The 21,547-nt window shown below is 34.5% G+C and overlaps 1 protein-coding gene across 1 annotated transcript in view; it reads left to right on the top strand.

Moving 5' to 3' along the window:
• Positions 1-21,547, top strand: part of ABHD17C (abhydrolase domain containing 17C, depalmitoylase) — an 80,342-nt gene that overhangs the window by 55,650 nt on the left and 3,145 nt on the right. The window contains exon 3 of the mRNA XM_044660154.1: positions 18,922-19,101. Within this exon, the coding sequence (XP_044516089.1) occupies positions 18,922-19,101 (180 nt within the window). The remainder of the gene's footprint in view (positions 1-18,921; positions 19,102-21,547) is intronic.

A 21,547-nucleotide genomic window follows, 5' to 3' on the forward strand; every position in this document is an offset into this window, starting at 1 on the left:
TCTCTCTCTCTCTCTCTCTCTCTCTCTCTCTCTCTCTCTCTCTCTCTCAGTTGTTTTAGCCACATCTGATCTTTATGACCCCATTTGGGATTTTCTTGGCAAAGATATGGTTTGCAATTTCCTTCTCCGGTTCAATTTATAGATGAGGAAATTGAGACAAAAAGGGTTAGGCAACTTGCTCAATGTTCCTCTTGATAAACTTTATTTTTTATCTAGTTTGTAGTTATAGTACAGTACTAAATCTGTATAATGCTGACATAGCCCCACTTTGAATAGTGACTCTCGTTCTAATTATTTGTTTTCCACTAAAATAAGAATTTATACGCACATACACACATATGAAATCTTCAGTCAGAAGTTTATCACCAAGTATTTAGGGGAAAGGAATAAGCACTAATATAGTGTTTACTTTGTGCCAGTCGATCCTCATAACCACCTTGTGAGATATATGTTAGTGGTAGTCCCATTTTACAGTTGAAGAAACTGAGGCAGAGGAAAAGTGACTTGTCTATGGGTCACATAGATAGTATCTGAAGTCAAATTTGAACTGAGGTCTTCTTGATTCCAGGCCCAGCACTCTGTCCACTGAACCATTAGCTTAATTCCTTTAATGTCAGGTACTGTGATAGGGATATAAATTCAAAAGAGTAAAATTATTCCTACTTACAATGAGCTTATTCTAATGAAAGAGATGAGTACATATAAAAATATATACAGGGGCCAGCTAGGAGGCTCAGTGGATTGAGAGTCAGGCCCTTCAAATCTGGCCTCAGACACTTCCTAGCTGTGTGACCCTGGGCAAGTCACTTAACCCCCATTGCCTAAAAAAAAAAAAATCCACATATGTGTGTGTGTATATACACACACACACATATACACACACACACACAGCATGAATATAAAGTTTATACACATGTAAAGTAGTTGTATACAAGACATTAGAAAGGTACTAGCACTTTTGGGAGTCATGAAATCCTCAGGCAGAAGATGGTACTAGAGCTGCATCTTAAAAAGAAGAGGGTAACTATAATGTGGAGTCATGGCCTAAAGGACAAAGGACAGCCAGGGCAAAGGCATAGTTAGGAGATAGAATGGACACGCAAGTATGAGAGGGTAATGAATGTCCAGTAAAGCTAGAAAGCTTGGAGTCATATTTTGATGATTTTTAAAGGTTAAACTGAAGAGTTTTATATTTTGTCCTAGAGGCAATAGGAAGTTCCTGAAATTAGTCGAGTTAGGTGATGGACATTTCCATTTGTTTTGGTCTTCTTCACAAAGATATAAATTCATATCCCTGGCAGATATTGGGATCCTAGATACAGTTCCTGTCTTTTCTTGCGTTCTCAGTGTAGGATAACTGAGAACCATGTTCCTTACTTGTTTGTTATTAAAAACAATTTCACTCACAAGTGATTGATTTTTTGATATATAATCTAAGAATAACTTATTCTTCTGTTTCTCAAGAAAATTTTAACTATCAAAAGTTAGTATCATTCATTAGTTTATTGCCATTATTAGATATGAGTTAATATGATTATGGTTTTCAGCATCCAGTTATGCCATGAAGTTATCAATGGATAGGCCTAGGTCAACTTTTTGGTAATAAATAGGAATCTTTGGCCCTAACGATCTAGGATCATCACTTGACTAATTTCTCAGGTAAATGGAGTTGCTTTATATGTTGTGGCAGTCTTAGCAATTTGAAAATTATGAAGCAAAATGATATCATTGTTAACTTGACTCTAGTAATTAATTCTACATCATATTTCTGTATGCTTGAAAGTAACTGTATCTTCCAAATATTCTACTCTGCTTCTTCTATGGTTACTGGCAAACATTTCTCCATAGTTGATAAATGTACCAAAATGCAGTCTTTATCTCTATTAAATCATTAGCAGCTTAAGATTTAGTGAAAGGAACGATGTGACTTTGGAGTCAAGATAAAAAATATTGATTCTAGGCTTGGCCGTCTCAGTATTTGTAGTATGACTGTGGGTGTACTACCTGACTGACTTATCTGGGTCGCTGTTCTCCAATTCTAATACAAATTAGTAGAGCTAATTTTACATGTTATTTGAAAGGGAAGAATATAAAGCGAGAAATCCAAGTTTTTCTTGGAGAAGACTATCCACAGATCAAGGGAACCTTTATCTGATTCTGCTTGTTCTCTCTTATTCTTTCCTATTTATTACAAGCCAGATTTTTCCAGTAAGCAATCTACAACTTTTTATCATTTTCTCCTCATTTTAATCATTTTTCTAAAATCACATTATCTTACACATGTTCTAAATTTGTTTTTATGCATGTATGTTCTATACTTCAGTTTTGAGATCTTTAAGGGTAAGAATTTGGTTTTTCCATTCCTTTTGTATATCCTTACCTCCCAGTTCCTTCTAGAGTTCTCTGCGCACAATAAGAGCCAAATAAATGCCTGATGATTTAAAGAAATGTTAGAACACTGACACATATGTGATATATAATATGCATCCCGTAGGACTAATAATAATGCAGTTTTTAGCTGGGTTATAGTTGATAATTAAAGCGTTTTGGGGAACCATTGTAGTCATAACTGTTGTAACATTTCTTTATGCTATCATTATTTTATAGCAAGTGATATTAGTCCTAAATCCTTCTCTCTCCACCCTAGTTCTGAACCTAAATTAATTTGAAAGAAAAATAATAATTGTCTGTGGGCAGACTGTTGGATTATCAACATGAGTTGGAACTGATGTGAATTATTAATAGAAATTGCTGAAGAGAAGTAAATAAATTTGAATGGACAATAAAGGAGGCATTAAATCCAGGGGTGGTGGAGGTTGTTGTAAGAAGGGTCACTTCATCATGAAGAAATCTCATGTTTTGTATAGGAAGCCTTTGAACAGTAAATTAAAATAGATTATGCCAGCAATGATGTGAGACTGCTTTATACTATATTAATTATCTGAGTAGAATTCTGGAATCCTTAGGGGGACCTTGAGTTTTAGGTGCCCTGGTGTGGTTTTCATACTAAACTAAAGTATGTGTCTGTCAAGAGCCCATTAATCAGTTTAGACCTGAAATTCACTTTTGCTACAAGACTCTAGTCATAAAATGTATATAGTAGCCTAAGAAAAGTTGGTAATATAGGAGGTTGGAGCACCTAAGGTGAAATGGTTGAGTACTTTCTCTTTATGGGGTTTTTGAAGGGCCAAATTATTTTTGAAGTATTATGATTTTTTACTTGTTTTGACTAAATGTTTTATTAGAAACTTAACACTGAGCACAACCAAAATTGCTTAATAACTGTTTATATTTAAATTAACTTTAATGCATAAACTATCATACTGCAATCACTTCCTCAGTTTTACCATCAGGATTCTTTACCCCCATGTGTTCTCATGTACTTTTTCTTCTATCAGCTTAATGTGTATTCCATTCCCCTAGTTCTGTGTCTTTGGTTTTCATTATTTCCAGAGTTCTTTTTATTCCTCATACTTGTTAGTCTTAATTACAGTTTAGTCTTCCATTGATGGCCCACAATTTATTTAATCATTTTCCTATTGTTGCATATTTAGTTTGCTTTCAGTTTTTTGCAATTACATATAATGCTGCTATGACAGTCTTTGAACAGATATCTCTTTTTTGTTTTTGTTTTTGATAACACTTTCAGGGTATTTTACCATCAATGGAATTATTGGGTCAAAGGGTGTATGATTATTTTTGTAACTTTTACTGCGTACTGCCAGATTCCTCTCCAAAAAGATTCTACAAGTTTGCAATTCCACCAGCAATGAATGAATGTACCTGTTTCTCCACAATCCCGCCGCAGTGAGTTTCATTGCTTTTACTTATTTTTGCTGGTTTGATGGGTGTGAGGTGGTACCTTGAAGTTGTTTTAAATTTTAATCTCTAGGCTTATTAATGAGATTGAGCATTTTTTAAAAGTGATTGACAATCTGTACTTATTCTTTTGAAAAATACTTATATTCTGTGACAATTTATCTGTTAATGATTGTGAATTGCTACTGTTACTTTTAAACAATTCTTTATTCATTTTAGAGATCTAATTCATATCTACCATGTGTACTAGAAATATTTTTCCAACCTGTTTCAATTTTAATTATTTTCATCTAAAGTTTTTATTGTAATAGTCCCTATATATCCATTTTCCTCCTCCAAATTCCTTTCAGTTATTGAATTAAAAAAATCTTTCTCCCTATATAATTGAGACATGTTTTATTCCATTTTCTTCCCTTTTTCTCCTGGAATTCTTCCTATGATGAATGGATTCAATCCAGCTAGAATTTACCAGGATATCTGCTATAAAATGTGATAAATGCCAAATTCTTGGAGGTTGTACAAAGAAATGACTTTGTTCTACTGTCATAAGCTTCTGAAAGACATCATTCCATGCACTCCAGTATATAGCATAAAGCATTGTACCTAGAAGGTGCTTTAAAAATGTTTGCTGAATTGAATTAAAGCATCCTACTTAATGATTTATTTTTTGTAGACCTAGCTTTACTTTCTGAACAGAGTTTATATTTCTCCCTCTTAAGTCTCCTAGCCAAGGTGGCCAGGGGCCTAAAAGTGCAAAAGAATTGATTTGATCAGTTTAGAGTCAAAATACATTCCTGGACTGTTAGTATCACTACAACTGTTAGTTGTTTTCTTGATTTATATTGAAGTCTTAATTTTATTTTCCTATCCTGGTTTTGTTCAGTATATAATTTATGGACCAATTCCAACTTATGTAATCATACCAAGGTTATATTGTAAAACACTTTAGGTTCAACCCACCTGGTAAATGGGAGGATAAAGGATGGCTAAAGCACCAGAAGAGTCAAAGAAAACACAGGGTACAGAACAAGCTGCTTGCTTGTGGGAGATTTGACTTTTATCTTAATTTCAATAATTTAGGTTATGCCTCTTGTATCTATGAAATGTCATTAAGAAACTTACTTCCTTTATTTTACCACTGTTTTTCAATATTATGTCATATCCCCCACGTTAAAATTTTTCATGACATCATATAGAGAGAACAGGGTTTGGTATTTTAAAAGTATACTCTTGACTTCAGTAATAATGGTGGAAAGAAAAAGGGAAGGAGCATGGGAAAATAAGAGAAATATATTAAACAGAGCATAGAAAGATAGGGGGTGGTAAAAGATAATGAAGAGCATAAAAAATAAAAATTATCAGGGGGAAAGTGAAAGAGAAAAATCAAATTAACCTGTTAATCTTTTGCTATGAGGGAGAAGTTTCTAGCTTCATCTTTACTGTCTTAATATGATTTAGCACCATGGCTACTTCTACATGGTGTTTCAGAGTCAGAGGATACAAGGAAAACGTTACTCAGATAGCCATCCATTTTGCTTGGCTTGGTTTTCTATTATGGTGGAACAGGAATGAGAGAATTCAGATCGTGAACTAACAGATATTTTTTAGTGGACTGTAGTCTGCTAATCATGAGAGTTGTGGAAAAAGTATGACACTAGTTGTTTTTAAGAAACTTGCAATCCAGTTAGAGAAATTCTATGTTCCATAATTGCTTATTAATTGATGTTCAACTAGGCACACAGCTTTTGACTTATTCTGTACATCACAGCTGATTGGCTTCCAAATATGGGTTATTCATTTTTAAAATATATTTTAAAACATAATCAATAGAAATCATATATTTGTTTTAAATTTTCTTTCACAAATCTCCAGAATTACTCTATGTTACAAGTTTAAGGCCTAGCAAGCGTAGAATGAAGTAGGTAAATTTTTTCTTAGGTATATTTTGTTCTCTTAATTCCTTCTGCTCTTCATTTACTCATCCACTATTTACTGTAACTTATGTATCAAAAACCACAGGGACCCAGAGGGGATATAAAGATGAATAAGGCCAAAGATCTAAGCTCTCCTTTTATCAACTGAATCCATCTTTTCACCATCCCTTTATCTTTTCTTTCTTTAAAGAATGTGTATGAATTTACAATTTGATAAAAAAACCTTATTGTTGCCAAGTAGGGATAATTCTTTAATTCAATGAGAATTTTTGCTTTTTGCTAATATAGCGTTTCATCTTTCACTTGATGTTGCCTAACTGAAGACCTGTATTTGGTAAAAGTCTGCCACCTTACCCCCATTTCAATTTTTTCAGTTGGACTTTTTATCCTACTGTGGTTTAATATAAGGCAAACTTAAAAGGCATTGATTTTGGAAATGGAGGCAACATGTAAAGGAATGTATTTCTAATGATGCATTTCAGACATTGTGGGTAGGCCAGTGAAGGTGGTGGGAGCACCCAGCAGTCTTCCAATATTAACAGGTAGATGGATGCTTGTTCTGTCTGCAAGTAGAAATGATCCTGAACTTTTCTAAAGCAGTGTTAAAGAATTTCTTAAGCATATCAGTTACCGTTAACATAGTTTGAAGTTTCAGAGTTGCCTGGGGCATTACCTTGCACGGGGTCACATAGTATGTACATGTGTGTATGTACTGTTGTTGGTGGGAAGGGGTGGCAAGGAATCGATAAACTTGAACTCAGTTCTTCTTGACTTCAAGGCTGACAACTACATTAGATGCACCAAAACTACATATACTTGAGATGCCTTTCTATATGTATATGTAGTTTTAGTGCTGCACTGATCTACAAACTATGTGATATTATGGACTTCTTTATAGTAATATGCACATTTAAGCTAAGCTGCTAAAATAGTATAAAGTCACAAAGCAATTTAATAGATTTATTATTACTTTATCCAGTAGCTAAGAAACTGGGATCTTTTTGATTTGTGGGTAGAATTTCTTGGAATCTTGTTGAATGGTACAAACTAAAAGAAACATAAGATTTTATTGAAGCTAAACTAAGGAAAATGGTCAGTTCATTAAAATACCATGACTTTCTGCCCTGATTTTTTTCTCTATACTCCTTTCACTCCAACTTTAATTCACAGTGTGATAACTGACATTCATATATCACCGAATATGTGTTATCTCAGTTGTAACCATGTGAAGAGCACTAGATATGGAGTCAGAAGACCTGGGGTTAAATTCGGCCTTTTGCCATTTTGCAGTTATGTGACCTTGAGAAAGAATAAACTCCTTTATTGGAGTATCTTCAGTTTTAAATTGAGATAATTGAAGTAGATCAAGCAATAAAAGCATTTTATTTTTTTAAACTAAGGATCTAGTATTTTCTGATCACTGTGCTAAGCAATAGAGATACAAAGAGAAAGGCAAACTATCCCTGTCCTCAAGGAGCTTACTAATGGTGGAGACAATGTGTATGTGTTTATACAGAAAATATACATAAAAATACAAGGTAGTTTTAGGAGGGAGACCATTGGCAGCTGAATGGATCAGGAAAGGTTTCTTATAGAATTATTTGAGTGAAACAGTACATTCCAAGAGATAGAGGTGAAGTATTCTAGGTATGGATGACAACCAGCGCAAAGGATTAGAAGTAAAAAAAAAAAAGGATTAGAAGTCACATGTAGGGGAGAGCAAGTAGGCCAGGATGGCAGGACCATAGAGTACACGGAGGGAAGGAATTCATAAGAAGCCTAGAAAAGTAGGATGTAGATGATCCTTAAAATGGTTTTTTCCAACTTTGAAGCCTTACTTAAGTATGATCATAAACTAATAGATTTTTGTAACAACCAATCCAGCCTCTTCCTTTGATAGCTGATGAAACAGAAACTTAGAAAGGCCAAGTGACATCCATGAGGAACACCAAAGTATAGCGCAATAGAATGTTGGGGTTTTGGTATTTTTTAATTTAACCTGAGATTCCCTCCCCGCTCTCCTCCCTCTTTTCCTTCTCCTTTCTTTTCTTCCTCTTTCCATTGTGGATTGGCACTTGCTCAGCAACTTATAGTCATAGAAAATTCTTTAGGATACCAAGAGAGTAGGCTATTTGTCCAGGACCAGGCTAGCCCTCTTTCACTCTTCTCATGCAGACTTACAGCTCATTAATAGCATGATTGTAGCAAAAATTCAGCAAACATTGATTAAATGATTACTATGTACAGGATACCATGCTAATTAAGCATAGCAACTGCAACAGCCCTTTTTGTCAAAGGACCTCACATTCTATTGCCAGAATAATGGGATATATCAGGTAGAAAAGTAGTTATCAAGTAATTTCAAACATAAGAGTGATAATAGAGGGGGAAATTAGGAAAGATCTTTGTGCCGGTTTTCGGGTTGAAGGTTTTGACATCTTTGTGAGTAAAGGATACTGATTCTACAAGTATTTAGGAGTCAGAAAAATCTGGGTTCAAATTCCATCTGACATATCTTGGCTCAGTGACTCATGGCAAATCACTCCTGGTGTTCCTGCAACTCTAAGAGGGCTAACTGTGATTCTGAGTAGCCATAGAACAGCTGCTAATATGAATTAAGAGGAAGTTTTCTCAATGCAGGTTCCCTATACTGACCAGATCATAGGTCAGGACAAAAAAAAGTGCCATCAGCTGGGTCATGTCCTGGGAATACATTGATTATTTCTGATTTTTGTTTATCTGGTCTGTTTCATTACTCTACCTCTCAGTTTTTAAAAATTAACATCACATTTTTAAAAATGATTATTGTTCTGTAGGATAACTTGAGGTCTAGAAATGTTATTTGTCCTTCACTTGAGATTCTAGACCTATTTATTTCTCCAAATGAATTTTCTGGTTGTTTTGTCTAATACTAATAAGTATCCCTTTTGTAATTTGATGAATGCTAGCTTAAAATCAGTTGATGTGGCCCAACCATGACAATGAATATCCTTCCAACAATTTTTTAATTCATTCTTGGTTTTTATTTTAACCCATACCTTTTGTCTTAGAATAAATACTGTGTGTTGGTTCTAAGGCAGAAGAGTGGTAAGGGCTAGGCAATGGGGATTAAGTGACTTACCCAGGGTCACACAGCTAGGAAATGTCTGAGGTCAGATTTGAACCCAGGACCTCCTATTTCTAGACTTGGCTCTCAATCCACGGAGCCATCTAGCTGCCCCATATTCTTGATTTTTAAAAAAGCATGTTTTATAATTATAACTCAATAAATCTTGAGTATATCTTAGTAATTTGTCCAACAGATACTTTATGCATTTTGTAGGTATTTTAAATGCCTTCCCATGATGATTGACATTTAGAATGTTGATGATTTTTGTAGATTTGCATTGTATTCTGCTGGCTTTTATTGAAACTATTACATCAGTTTCTTTGCTTATTCTTTGGAGTTTTCTAGGTAAACTTTCATGTTATCTTCAAGTAGAGGTAATCTTGTCTCCTCTTTGCCAATATTTATGGCTTTAATTTTTTTGTTTTAGTGTTATTGCTGGCATTTCTACACCTGTGTGAAATAAGGGGGAGAAGGAGCTTGTAGGTACTAGAAAAACTAATAGATGTCCCCATTACAAATAGGATAGGCTTCTGGTTTTAGATAATTTTAAGAATCATATTAAATCATAGCTCTTCTATACTTATGATTTTTAGAGTTTTTAGTATAATGGGAGTTATGTTTTTCCTATAACTATTAATATAATTATATGGTCTTGATTGTTTTTGTAATTACTATTAATTGATGATTTTCCCAATGTTGAACCATCATTGCATCCCTACTTTAGCTCTAACTTAATTCTAGTCAATAACATTTTAGCTATTTTTGCTAGGATTTTATTCAAGTTTTTTTGCATCAACATTCATTAGTGGTAATGTTTCTCTTTCTTTACTTTATCTCTCCCTTTTTCTTTTTATGAGTAGAATGTTTTCTTAATTTTTGAGAATACTTTAGGAAGTATAGTCATTGATTGCTCCTTAAACACTTGGTAGAATTCACCTATAAATCCTTGTTAGGAATTATTTGCTGAGGTTGCTTATGACATATATTTCATATTTGGTTAATTTCAATTTTTTGGTAGGTAATAACTTGTTTCCTCAATAATTAACTTTGTTAGCATTTAATTCCTCTGAGATTCTGATAATTATTCTTATTTCAAACTTATTGTGATTTCCTTTTATTCATCTTTTGCTAATTTTATTTTTAATCAGAATAGCTAATGAATCTTCTGTTGATTTTTGTATTATTCTGTTCAGAGAGCCAACTTTTCATTTTCTTGGTAATTGTTGCCCCTTTTTTGGGGGGGGTCAGTCCTTTGTTGTTTTTGTTTATGTCCTTAGTTCATTAATACTTTCTTTTTGTTTTATCTGTGGTTGCTGAGATATTTTTATTCTGAGGACTGCTTTAGCTTCATTCCCCCAGATTTGCTGTTTTTGTCATTATTTTTCCATCATTAATTTGTTTTTATAATTTGTGTCTTTGCTTATTCATTATATGGATTGTAATCTAATCTTTACATCTTCATATTTTGCTTTTGTTTCCTTTTCTCAGAAACTGTTGTAATCCTATAAAAAATGTTTGGTATTTCTTATTTATTTATTTTTATCCTTTCACATGATCTGTTTTTTGGAAAATATATGAGACCTGAGAAATGTGTATATTCTTCAGTATTCTTTTATAGAAAATGCCAAAAAATTTTTTTTCATCTAACTTCCGTTTATTCTATGTTCTAATATCTTTTTGTTTAGGTATTTTTAGATGTATTGACTTCTGAGAGGAATACTAAAATCACCTATAGTTGGCTTTTAAAATTCAATGGATACTTTACTTGAAATTTGTATATACGTTTAGTATCATATTGTGTATAATTTTCTATGGTTCTTTTTTACACCTAATAGAGTATTTGTCTTATTGTGAATTTTTATTTTTGTTTAGCTAATGAAGCTGTTGTAATCCTGCTTTTTTGAATTCGCTTCATGGACAGTAATTTCATTCTAGCCTTTCATTTTCATTTTGTAATTGTCTTTATTTTTAGATCATAGTATCATAGATTTAGAACTAGAATAAACCAAAGTTTAATCCCTTTTCTTACAGTTGAGGAATCTGAAGCCCAAGGATATTGAATGATTTTCCTAAGGTCAAACAAGTAGTAAAAGCCATGTTTCTTGTAAACAGTAGATTCTTTAGTTTTGTTTTCTTATCCATTCTGTCACTATTTTGTTCTATTGGATTGTTTAATTTTATTCACAGTTATGTTTATGGATAGTAGATTTATATTTTCCTCTTTCTTTTATATGGGTTTTTATTCCCTTCTTTTGTAAGGGGGAAAAGGGGTTTTGATTGGGTAAATATTAAAAGGTTGGTCGCCAGGGGATTGAATAATTATCAGTCCCCAATTAAAGATTAACTTCAAGTTAAAAATGACTTTTATGGAAATTTATTTACAAATGAGAAGAGGAAATAGAAATAAGGAAATAAGAGGGAGGATAAGATAGGATAAGTAATCTAACACAGTAAGTAATTTGCTCTGATCCCCTAGTTCAATCCAGGTAGATCTAATTAGCCCTCAGCCAAGGGAAGTCCAGCCTTGGTTACAAGGCTGGGAAGCCAGAGACCCGAAGGGCCTTGAAAGCAAATGAAGCAAAAGCTTCAGTCACAGAGTATCTATTAAAAGGAAGTTCCTTAAGAGAAGTTCAGGAAGTTTTAATCTTAACATTCACTACATGGAACAGTCTCACCATCTCCAGACCTCCTCCAAGTCCGGTCACAAACCAGAAAAGCTCCTTCAGGTCCAGTTCACAAACCAGAAGAAAAGGCCCAGCTCACTGAGGTTTGTTTTTAAAGGGGCCTCTTTTGTGTCACTTCCTGTGGCCTCCTCTCAGTTTACATGTCCAATCACAACAGACACTTTTCTTAGGACTGCCCTGGAAGCAGTCAGTAAATTCTGATTTGTTACTCTAGCACATGTGAGTTACAGACTACCCAACTTTCGTGTTAAGTGGAGATGTTTTCACCTTTAGTGATTAAATCTAAAGATGGGCAGGGTAGATTTAATCTCATTATCACACTTTTAATCAGATCTGACATTGCTTAAAGTTCCATATGACAACTGATTTTTTTTACATGCAATTTTATTTTATTTTATTATTTATTTTAATTTTATTTTTTAGAAAAAATTTTCCATGGTTACATGATTCATGTTCTTACTCTCCCTTCCACCCCACCCCCCAGCCGGAGCACATTTCCACTGGTTTCTTCATGTGTCATAGATCAAGACCTAGACAATTGATTCTTAATATTCATTTCCAAAGGCACTTCCTTCCCCTCCTTTTTACAAACTGCTGTATGCGAAGTTCCTTGAATTTATTAAAACTTTTAATTTATCTGTCTCTCCTCTTTTAGTTCATAATATTACCACAATCCCCTCTATATTTGTTATATCCCAAGACATTTAATTTACTTTGTTCTTATCATCCACTTTCACAAGCATTTATTTTTAAACATCTATGTTCTAGACTCTATGGAACTTGTGTTCTCTTGGAGTAAGGGGGAGAAGGGAAGGAGAGGAGGAAGACCAATATGTAGATAGAAAATAAAATAACAGAGTAGTTTTCATAGTGATAGCACTAGCAGCTGGTGGAAATCAGAACAGATTTCCTGTAGGAGTTAGAGGAAAGTTTGAGGGGAGCAAGAGGTAAAGAGGGAGGACATTCCCAAGTATAAAGGACACAAAGGAACAGAAATAGGAAATAAGATATTCCTATAGGAGAGATGAGCGAAAGATAGAGCCAGACTATGAAGAGTTTATTTCCTTCCTCTTCTAATCTATTCCAAATTTTGTTCTCACTTTATCAGCTAGCGGGCATTGAATACCCAAACTGCACCTTCAAGCTGCCTGTGAGCCTCCTGCATTACCCTAGAGAGTGGAGGGAGGATGTGCTTGCATTGGGCTATTGGGCAGAGGTGTGGGCCATGCAAAAAATGTACTTGGGCATATGGAGAGGGGGAGGGGAGCGGCCCCAACCAGCATGCCAGGGCATGTCTTTGCCATCACAGAGCTAGACCCACTTCTTTATTCTCTTTATACTTCCCATGAGAATAGAATTTTGGGGATAACAAATTTGAATATCTTTCTCTTTATTTAAAATGTTGAATTTGTAGATCTAATCCTATTTCCCTTTTTTTCACCCTGTGGTTCATTTAAGAAGTAGACAATGTCAGATGGAAGCAGTATTGTATGGTGGGCATCACCATGTGTCTAATGTGGCCATACCGTGATCCTTCAGCATTTCAGGTTATCTAATCTCCAATTTTATGTACTCTTTTCTTTCCTGGATGCTTAATGCTCTTGAGGATTCATACATAATACTTAAAAAGGCTCAACCATGTCACACTTCCTTACTCAATAAACTCCAAGAGGTTCCCTATTGCTTCCAGGAGCAAATACAAAGCTCTCTTTGGCATACAAAGCTCCTAGCTAACCCTGTCATACGTTTCCAGCCTTTTTCCTATCCAGCACATACTCTTTGATTCAGTGGCACTGACCTCTTGACTGTTCCATCTTAGCTGTGAGCATTTTCTCTGGCTCTCTCCTGTGTTTGGAATGCTTGACCTTATCAGCTCTGCCTACTGACTTCCTGGCTTCCTTTTAAGTCTCAGCTAAAATTCTATCTTCTATTGGAAGCCTTTCCCAACTCCCTTTAAATCTAGTGCCTTCCTTCTGTTAATTATTTCTTATTTATCCTATATGTAGCTTGCTTTTGAATATATTTGTTTGCATTTATCCCGCCCTCCCCCCCATATTAGATTGTAAACTTTTTGAGGGCAGAGGCCGTCTTTTGCTTCTTCCTGTATCCCTAGCATTTAGCACAATGGCTGGCACATAGTAGGTGCTTAATAAATATTGATTGATTAATTGATCCCTTTTTCTGGAGTTGTATGCAGTATGAAAGGCACAGCCTAGATTCTTTCCTAATTTGCAAATATTCTCCAGACTAGACTCATTAACAGACTCCATTCCCTTAATAGATATAAACCTCCCTCTTCCCCATGATTCTTTGTAGGTTCCCTTTCTTTTTTTCTTCAAAGGCAAGGTCAGCCTTTCTATTCACCTTAGAACAATACTCCAGTGTTTTATTTGCTCAAAACCATCACTTTTCTAAAAAAATCCTTACCTTCCATCTTAGAATCAATATTGCATATTGGTTCCAAGGCATAAGGGCTGGGCAGTGGAGGTTAGGTGACTTGCCCAGGGTCACACAGCTAAGAAGTGTCTGAGGTCAGATTTGAACCCAGTACTTCCCATCTCTGGACCTGACGCTCAATCCACCGAGCCACTTTACTGCCTCCCAACTATTAACTTTTTATTATTATTATTTTTTTAAATAAACCCTTACCTTCTGTCTTGGGACCAATTGGATTCCTTTTTTTTCTTGCACCTACTTTCTCTATTTGTAAATAAACCCTTCTACAAAGTATATTGGTTTTCTTATAGAGAGGTATGGAATTTAGTACAAGAAATACTAATTCAGTTTTCTCTCCCTTTCTTTTGATTCTTTAAATTTCCCTTAGATCTATATGTTTATCAGGTCCTTTTTCTCCCCAATGACCTTTATATATATTTCCTTCCTTTTACTTCAGCTTCTCTGTCTTTTAAACTTTTTATAAACACAAGAGAACTATTTATTCTACTTAGTTGTTTGTTTTTTTTTATTGCATTTTGATCTTATGTTCTCTAGTCAGTGAGTCAAATGTTCTGCACACTTCTGAGTTTTTCTATAGGATTGCCTCAAATTCCTCTTTTGTTGAAGGGGCTACTATTTTAAAAAAAAAATTTTTTTTTTAAACCTTTGTACTTCGGTGTATTGTCTCATAGGTGGCAGATTGGTAAGGGTGGGCAATGGGGGTCAAGTGACTTGCCCAGGGTCACACAGCTGGGAAGTGGCTGAGGCCGGGTTTGAACCTAGGACCTCCTGTCTCTAGGCCTGACTCTCACTCCACTGAGCTACCCAGCTGCCCCCAAGGGGCTACTATTTTTCATGATAATTTGACTCAACTTTATGGAGTACATTATTTTGGATTCCAGCTTGAGTTCCTTAGCTTTTTTATTCCATTTTATTCTTCAGTTTCTTGTGGTTTGAATGATCCTCTAATTGTCTTTCTTATAAGGCCCTCTCAGTAGTGAGCTTCTCTTAGAGTTTCCATGTGGAGTGCCCTGGACCAGCCCTTATTTGTCTCTCCTTGTTTTCATACTCTTCCTGGCTTCCAGACTTCAAAAACCATGCTTCTGCCACTTTCTCATCCTGAATCTTTCTGTAAGCTAGAACCCTGGGAAATCCAACTATATTTTATTTGAATAGCCCTCTGCAAGGCTCTCCCCCTTTTCTCATTGGTGAGTTCTTCAAGGAACTTACTTTTTGTGGAGAGACCTAGGTGTCCTTTCAATCCCTTATCCCACCCCTCTGCTTTCCAGGTCCCTTTTGTGTATTGTCTTTCTTCCTTAGGACCAGGACTCCCATTTTGCTTATGTTTGTTTTCTTAGTGCTTATTACTCCCTATTCCTGGCTCTCAGTGAGTGTGCTCAGTGCTTGCTACTTCCTGCCTTCTGGCTGTTTGCAACCAAATTTATAGAAATTGTAAAATTTAATAAAGCCATTCATTGGATTTTTAAGCAAGGGATTTTTCTTAAATGGCAATGCTTAGTTATTTCCATACAAAAATTCTGGACAGTTTTATTAATTCCTACCTGTAGATATGGGATCATTGTTATCTTCCTATCTTGTCATCAGTTGCTTTAGCTTGTAGAGAATTCACTTGTTCTTTTAACATTTTCGCCAGATTTCCTTCCACTTTTGAATTTCTTTTTGTTCCAGATATGTCATTTGTTTTTCATGATATTATCAATTTTTCCTAATCTTTTTTATTTCTTTAATTCTGCATTGAGAGCTCTGACTTAAAATATTTTTCCTCTCTTGAACTCTTCTGAAATTTCTGTTGTTTCATGATCTCGGGAGAATCCCCCAAACTTCATTTTCTTTCTTTCTTTCTTTTTTTTTTTTTAAACCCTTAATTTCTATGTATTGGCTCCTTGGTAGAAGAGTGGTAAGGGTGGGCAATGGGGATCAAATGACTTGCCCAGGGTCACACAGCTGGGAAGTGTCTGAGGCCGGATTTGAACCTAGAACCTCCCATCTCTAGGCCTGACTCTCAATCCACTGAGCTACCCAGCTGCCCCAAACTTCATTTTCATTAGAGATTTTTCTTCTTTTTACTTATAGCATAATAGTTCTTTGCATTTTGGCCTCTCAGGTTTTTATTTTTATTTATTTTTATTCATTTCCCCCTCTTTCTGTTTGAGAGTTGGTTTATATTCGGCATTTCCCTTTTAGTCTTTAGATTTTTCTTTCTTTCTCTTATATTTCTAGTATTTTAATCTAGTTTTCTTTTTCGTTCTTTGATTTTTCCTCCTTCCATTCTTGGCACAGACTGCAAAAGCTAGGTCCTATGTCCCCTAACATAATGTGGGGGGCCATTTAGGTTTTTTATTACCTTTCCCTCTATCACAAAAATTATTTTCCCTCTAGCCACCTCTGCAATTCCTCATTTTTTTGTCTTAACTTCTAGGGCTACTTTCCTTTATCTTACCTTCCCATTGCCAAGTAGAATCTGTGTTTGCCATCACTTTTTAAGGAGATTTGGCGAAGGAGAGTGGGGAGCTAAAATAAGCAGGTCTAGCTAAATAATATAAAAAGTGACTCAGTAATGTAAATTATGAGAACAATAAAGTGAATCCCAATTCTGTGTAATTAAAATGAACTATGTTGGCCCCAAAGAAGAGATGAGGAATTGCTGTTGCTCCCTCCTTTCATTAAAAAGGTGAGAGCCAATGGCGAATGAGGTATATATACTATATTGGATGTAATAATGGTTTTTGTTTAATCGTTTTGTTTGTTTCTTATTCTTTTATTACAAGGAAGGCTCAATGTCAGTGTCAGGTATCAGGTTATATTCGGAAATGGTATCAGTGATACTTTAAATGATAGTAAATATGGCTTTTGAGTAAAGTCTTCCTTGCTTTGTCCTCTGAATAGTAGGGGAAAAAACCTAAAATGTAATGTAGCCAATTATTCAACCTTATAGGGACATCATTTTTGCTGAGTAATTATAATTACCTGTGTTATCAATGTAAAACATTGTTCATTATAAGTAAAGCAAAGCTACAAAACTGGGTCTTGGGAAATAGTTATTGATATTGCCTTATAAAAATTTTTACTTCTAAAAATGACTTCTGAGTTTTCCATAGAAAAAGTTATCTGCACAATATCTAGGAAACATTCCAGGATCTTGGAGTTATTCTCATGTCTAAACAAGGAAGATATTTTGTGGAGTAGGGTAGACCACTCTCTGCTGTTAATTTAGAAATAATACTGAGGAAAATCTTTTTCTTAAAGTAGAGGTCAGACTTCTCTCCCCCTTTACTACATTACATACATGGGCATTTCATCTTAAAATTTTACATTTAAGCTAGCTATATGCAAACAGAAAACATTTTTTATACATGACAAGGTAAAAGCATTTTAAGTTGGATTTTAGTAGGCTTTTTTCCCCCCAGGAGTTTTCTAATATATCACTAAAAATCCCTCTCCTATTAGCATTGGTTCAATTAGAAAAGTTTTAAGTATTATAACCATCAGTTATGTGACTTTGGCGAAATTAGTTCACCCTTTTGGGCCGAAGTACTCATTTGTAAAATGAAGATTACACAGTCTTTCAGCTCATTTCCAGCTCTGACATTCAGTAATTTTAAAGAACAAGATGAAGAAAATTTCACAAAGGGTGACAACATTAGACGATCCAGCTAAAAAGTGAAAATTACCTTGCAAATGCTAAATGATTATTATAGTTTCTTCTCAGTAGTGGAGAATGAAGGAAAAACTTAACTGACTTAGATTGGTAAAGTCTCAAATCTTTAATATTGGCAACTAATTTTATGTTTTCTCGGGAATATGGTTTCTTTCCATTCCTGTATATAGCATTACTGTTAGAAAGAAACCAAACCTCTATAGTTCACAGCATAGGCTGCCCAACACACTGTCTCCAGGATATAAGAACATTGCTTCCCATTTACAAAGCCTGGATTCCCCCCTGTTTGTTTTCAGTAGTTTAAGAGAACCTATTGGTTCCTACAGTTTTCTGGGGTAGACATTGGTATTCCCTTTGTCGAACTGAGTTAGTTGGCAAGTCAATGCAGTTATTAGTTAAACACTTAATATGCACTTAGCACTACATTCGTGGTATGAAGATGGTAAATGGCATTGTCCCTTTCAAAGCAATTATAATTTAATTGAGTGAACAAGCACATACACAGAGTTGAAGGATTTGTATTTGTCAAGGGAGACGTGGCTGTTTTCAGAAAGCATCTACATCACTTTTACTTAACATGATTTGTTATATTAGTATTTTATTAAAAATTCTCCTTGAAAAGCAATATTTTAGACTTATATTATCCTTATTTTATTTGTACTAAGAGATGTATTTATTGCTATTTTTAAAAAATGTATAGGAGAGATGAATAGATATTTTTTGTTGTTGTTGAGAGGGTCTTAAAAATACATTGTCTCTGATTTTTGTACTGTATTTAAGAATGTCTATTTTGGTTGAAGCAAAACTAAACACTTGTTTTCACCATGTTCTTGAACATCAAAAATTTTAGTTGTTGATTAAAATGAATCTTAAAAATCTATTAAGTACTTATCAAACTACCAATTGTTGGTGATAGCAATGTAAAGGACAAGAGTTAGACAACACCCATGAGTTAATGGTGGTCAGAGAGAAATTTTGATTCAGAAAGTTGCAGAGATGATGAGTATGCCTATAAGGGGAGGAGATTAATTTTCCCTTTCCAGGAACAGTGGCAGAGTTGATTTAATAATAGTTTTCAGAACTGAAAAGTAGTGGGTTAGCCCCTGAAGATGGCTAGGGAATAGGTAAATGGACTCTTGTGAATTGATCTTGTAAATTTGATATGAGATTTGTGGGCATAAGTGATTTTGTTTGAATTTGGTGGGGGATAGGGTATTTTGTCTTCCTATCATTAACTTAAACTTTAAAAAAAAATTTCAGGTATGGTGTAAGTCCAGAGAACATTATCCTGTATGGTCAAAGTATTGGAACTGTCCCTACAGTAGACTTGGCATCTCGATATGAATGTGCAGCTGTAATCCTCCATTCCCCTTTGATGTCTGGTTTACGAGTGGCTTTTCCTGACACCAGGAAAACATACTGCTTTGATGCTTTTCCAAGGTAGGTATGATTCATAAAGCAGATAATAATAATACTAACCAACAAATATTTAATGTTAAATGAAATAACGACCACATTGGTAATAGAAGACAGGAATCATTATTGGAAGACCTAATTTTAAAATTCCCCTTTAGCCACTCTTTGACCTGAAGTAAGCAACTCTACCTCTTCAAAATTCAGTCCTTTCTGTAAAATAGGCATAATAATCCTGTCATTGCTTGCCTTGCAGGATTGGTTGCTTGATAAACAGCTGCATACTATATAATTGAAATTCACTACTATTTGTAATTAATATTTCCACAAACCTTTTTTTAACTATAATTTCAGTTTCTTCCTACTTTTAAAAATCAAAATTGCTGACTAGTAGATTTTTCATCTCCCATTTCATTCAGAATCCCTGATCCAATGAGTACCTTTATTATCCAGATATATTCCTGACACCAGAGTGATCCCAGGTCAGGTTATATTTCAGAGAGCTCCTGACACAATGTGTATTATCCCACTCATTGGCTTTCCTAGAACAGGGCTTAAACTACAGGGCTGCTGCAGACCTGTATCCTGTATTAAGGCAAATAAATTCCATGCTGTCTTCTCACTGTCAACTAATGGAAGCAAAAAGAAAGGAATAAATTAATCCTAATATTTAAGGCACCAGTTTTCTTAACTGTTGAGTTACTTTCCACATAGTTCAGAACTACAGTATGGTCTCTGTCTAGACTGAGAGAGATATTTTTTTTTAAACCCTTGTACTTCGGTGTATTGTCTCATAGGTGGAAGAGTGGTAAGGGTGGGCAATGGGGGTCAAGTGACTTGCCCAGGGTCACACAGCTGGGAAGTGGCTGAGGCCGGGTTTGAACCTAGGACCTCCTGTCTCTAGGCCTGACTCTCACTCCACTGAGCTACCCAGCTGCCCCCTGAGAGAGAGATATTTTAATGCTTTAAATATAGTTTAGACATTTTCAATGTTAAAGCAGCATTCTTCTAAGATTATTTAATAATTGAGATAGATATGTCAAGTTACCATGTTTAAAAATGAGCAAAAATCTCTAGAATCTTACACTACTGTGTATCTGATGTTTTTTATAAAACTGACACATCACTTACTGTTATGATAAGATGAGTTATTAGAACATTGGAAGATCATTTTTTTAGTTATATGAATGTACGGACCTCTGGATACTTTAGACATAATCATACTTCTAGATTCAACTTTGGTGAATTTCAGTTATGCATAGTTTACACTAAAATTAATTGAAAATGTAATGAGAATCTTGTCTATAGATTCCTAACTCCAGGATGGTGTGGCTGAGGGAATGCTGCTCATGGATGATATTTATTTTAAATATTCCCTTATGTGTTAAGTTGATAGTGAGAAGCTAATTTTTAAAGAACAAATATTATGCAGTATATGTCTTTGTGAAGAATTATCATTAGCTACCAATATGAAATGGCCAAGTTTTTTTCTGCCTCCAAAAATTAACTTTAAAATGTCAGTATAATGATGAAAAATAATGTGTCTTTATGTGATGACCATTACAGTTTTTTTCAAGTGTTTTTTCCCCTACTTACACTAGAAGCTTTTACTTCTTTGAGTAATATTAAGTAAAAACAGGCCAATTCCTCATTAATAATGCTGTAAATTTTCAAAGCTGAAAACTTCAGAACATTTAAAGTTAGAATTACCTTTCCATTTTTACTTTTCACATTTTACTTAGTGTTCCCTGCTAGCCAATGTATTTAGTTGCAAATTGTTTCTTTAGATCAATTTTCTCTGTGTTTTGGAATGTGGATGATTATGTATGTGTTATGTTTAGAAAGATACTTTAAAATTATTTTAACTTAAAAAAGAACCTATTTTTAGATGTATCTTTTACATTTTCATCTTTTTTGGGGAGGGGTTTGGAATCATGTAGCAGTTAAATCAATTTTATATCAATTTTTTGTCCCATAAGACTTCTTAGAGATTCCTTATCTATGACTAAGCAATCAAGAATACATAGAATAAATTCAATTAGTACTTTCTGAAATGAATAGATTTGATCCAACACTTAAATTTCTAGAACTTCAGTTCTAAAAATGAATGGAGAATTCTAAAAATAGAAATAAATTTTGCAAGCCTACTTGCAAATTATATACATGAATCTAAGGCACGTTTGGTTTTTGTATGGCAATATAACTGGTGGAGATTAGTGAACTATGGCAGCTTTTTATGATTTCTCAAAATAACTACATGGAAAAAGTGGCCAATTTGCTCTGGGTAGTTACTAATGGATATCTGATAGTTTTGTAGGTCTTTAGAACATATGGCTCATCAGACCACTTTTTTTTTCAACTTTATTTTAAAACTTTTTTTCATGGTTACATGATTAATGTTGTCTCTCTCCCCTCTTTGTTGTCCCTCCCCCCCCCCCAGTTGACAAACGATTCCACTGGGAGATATATATAT

The sequence above is a fragment of the Gracilinanus agilis genome, chromosome 2 (assembly GCF_016433145.1).
Source record: "Gracilinanus agilis isolate LMUSP501 chromosome 2, AgileGrace, whole genome shotgun sequence".
NCBI classification, from domain to species: domain Eukaryota; kingdom Metazoa; phylum Chordata; class Mammalia; order Didelphimorphia; family Didelphidae; genus Gracilinanus; species Gracilinanus agilis.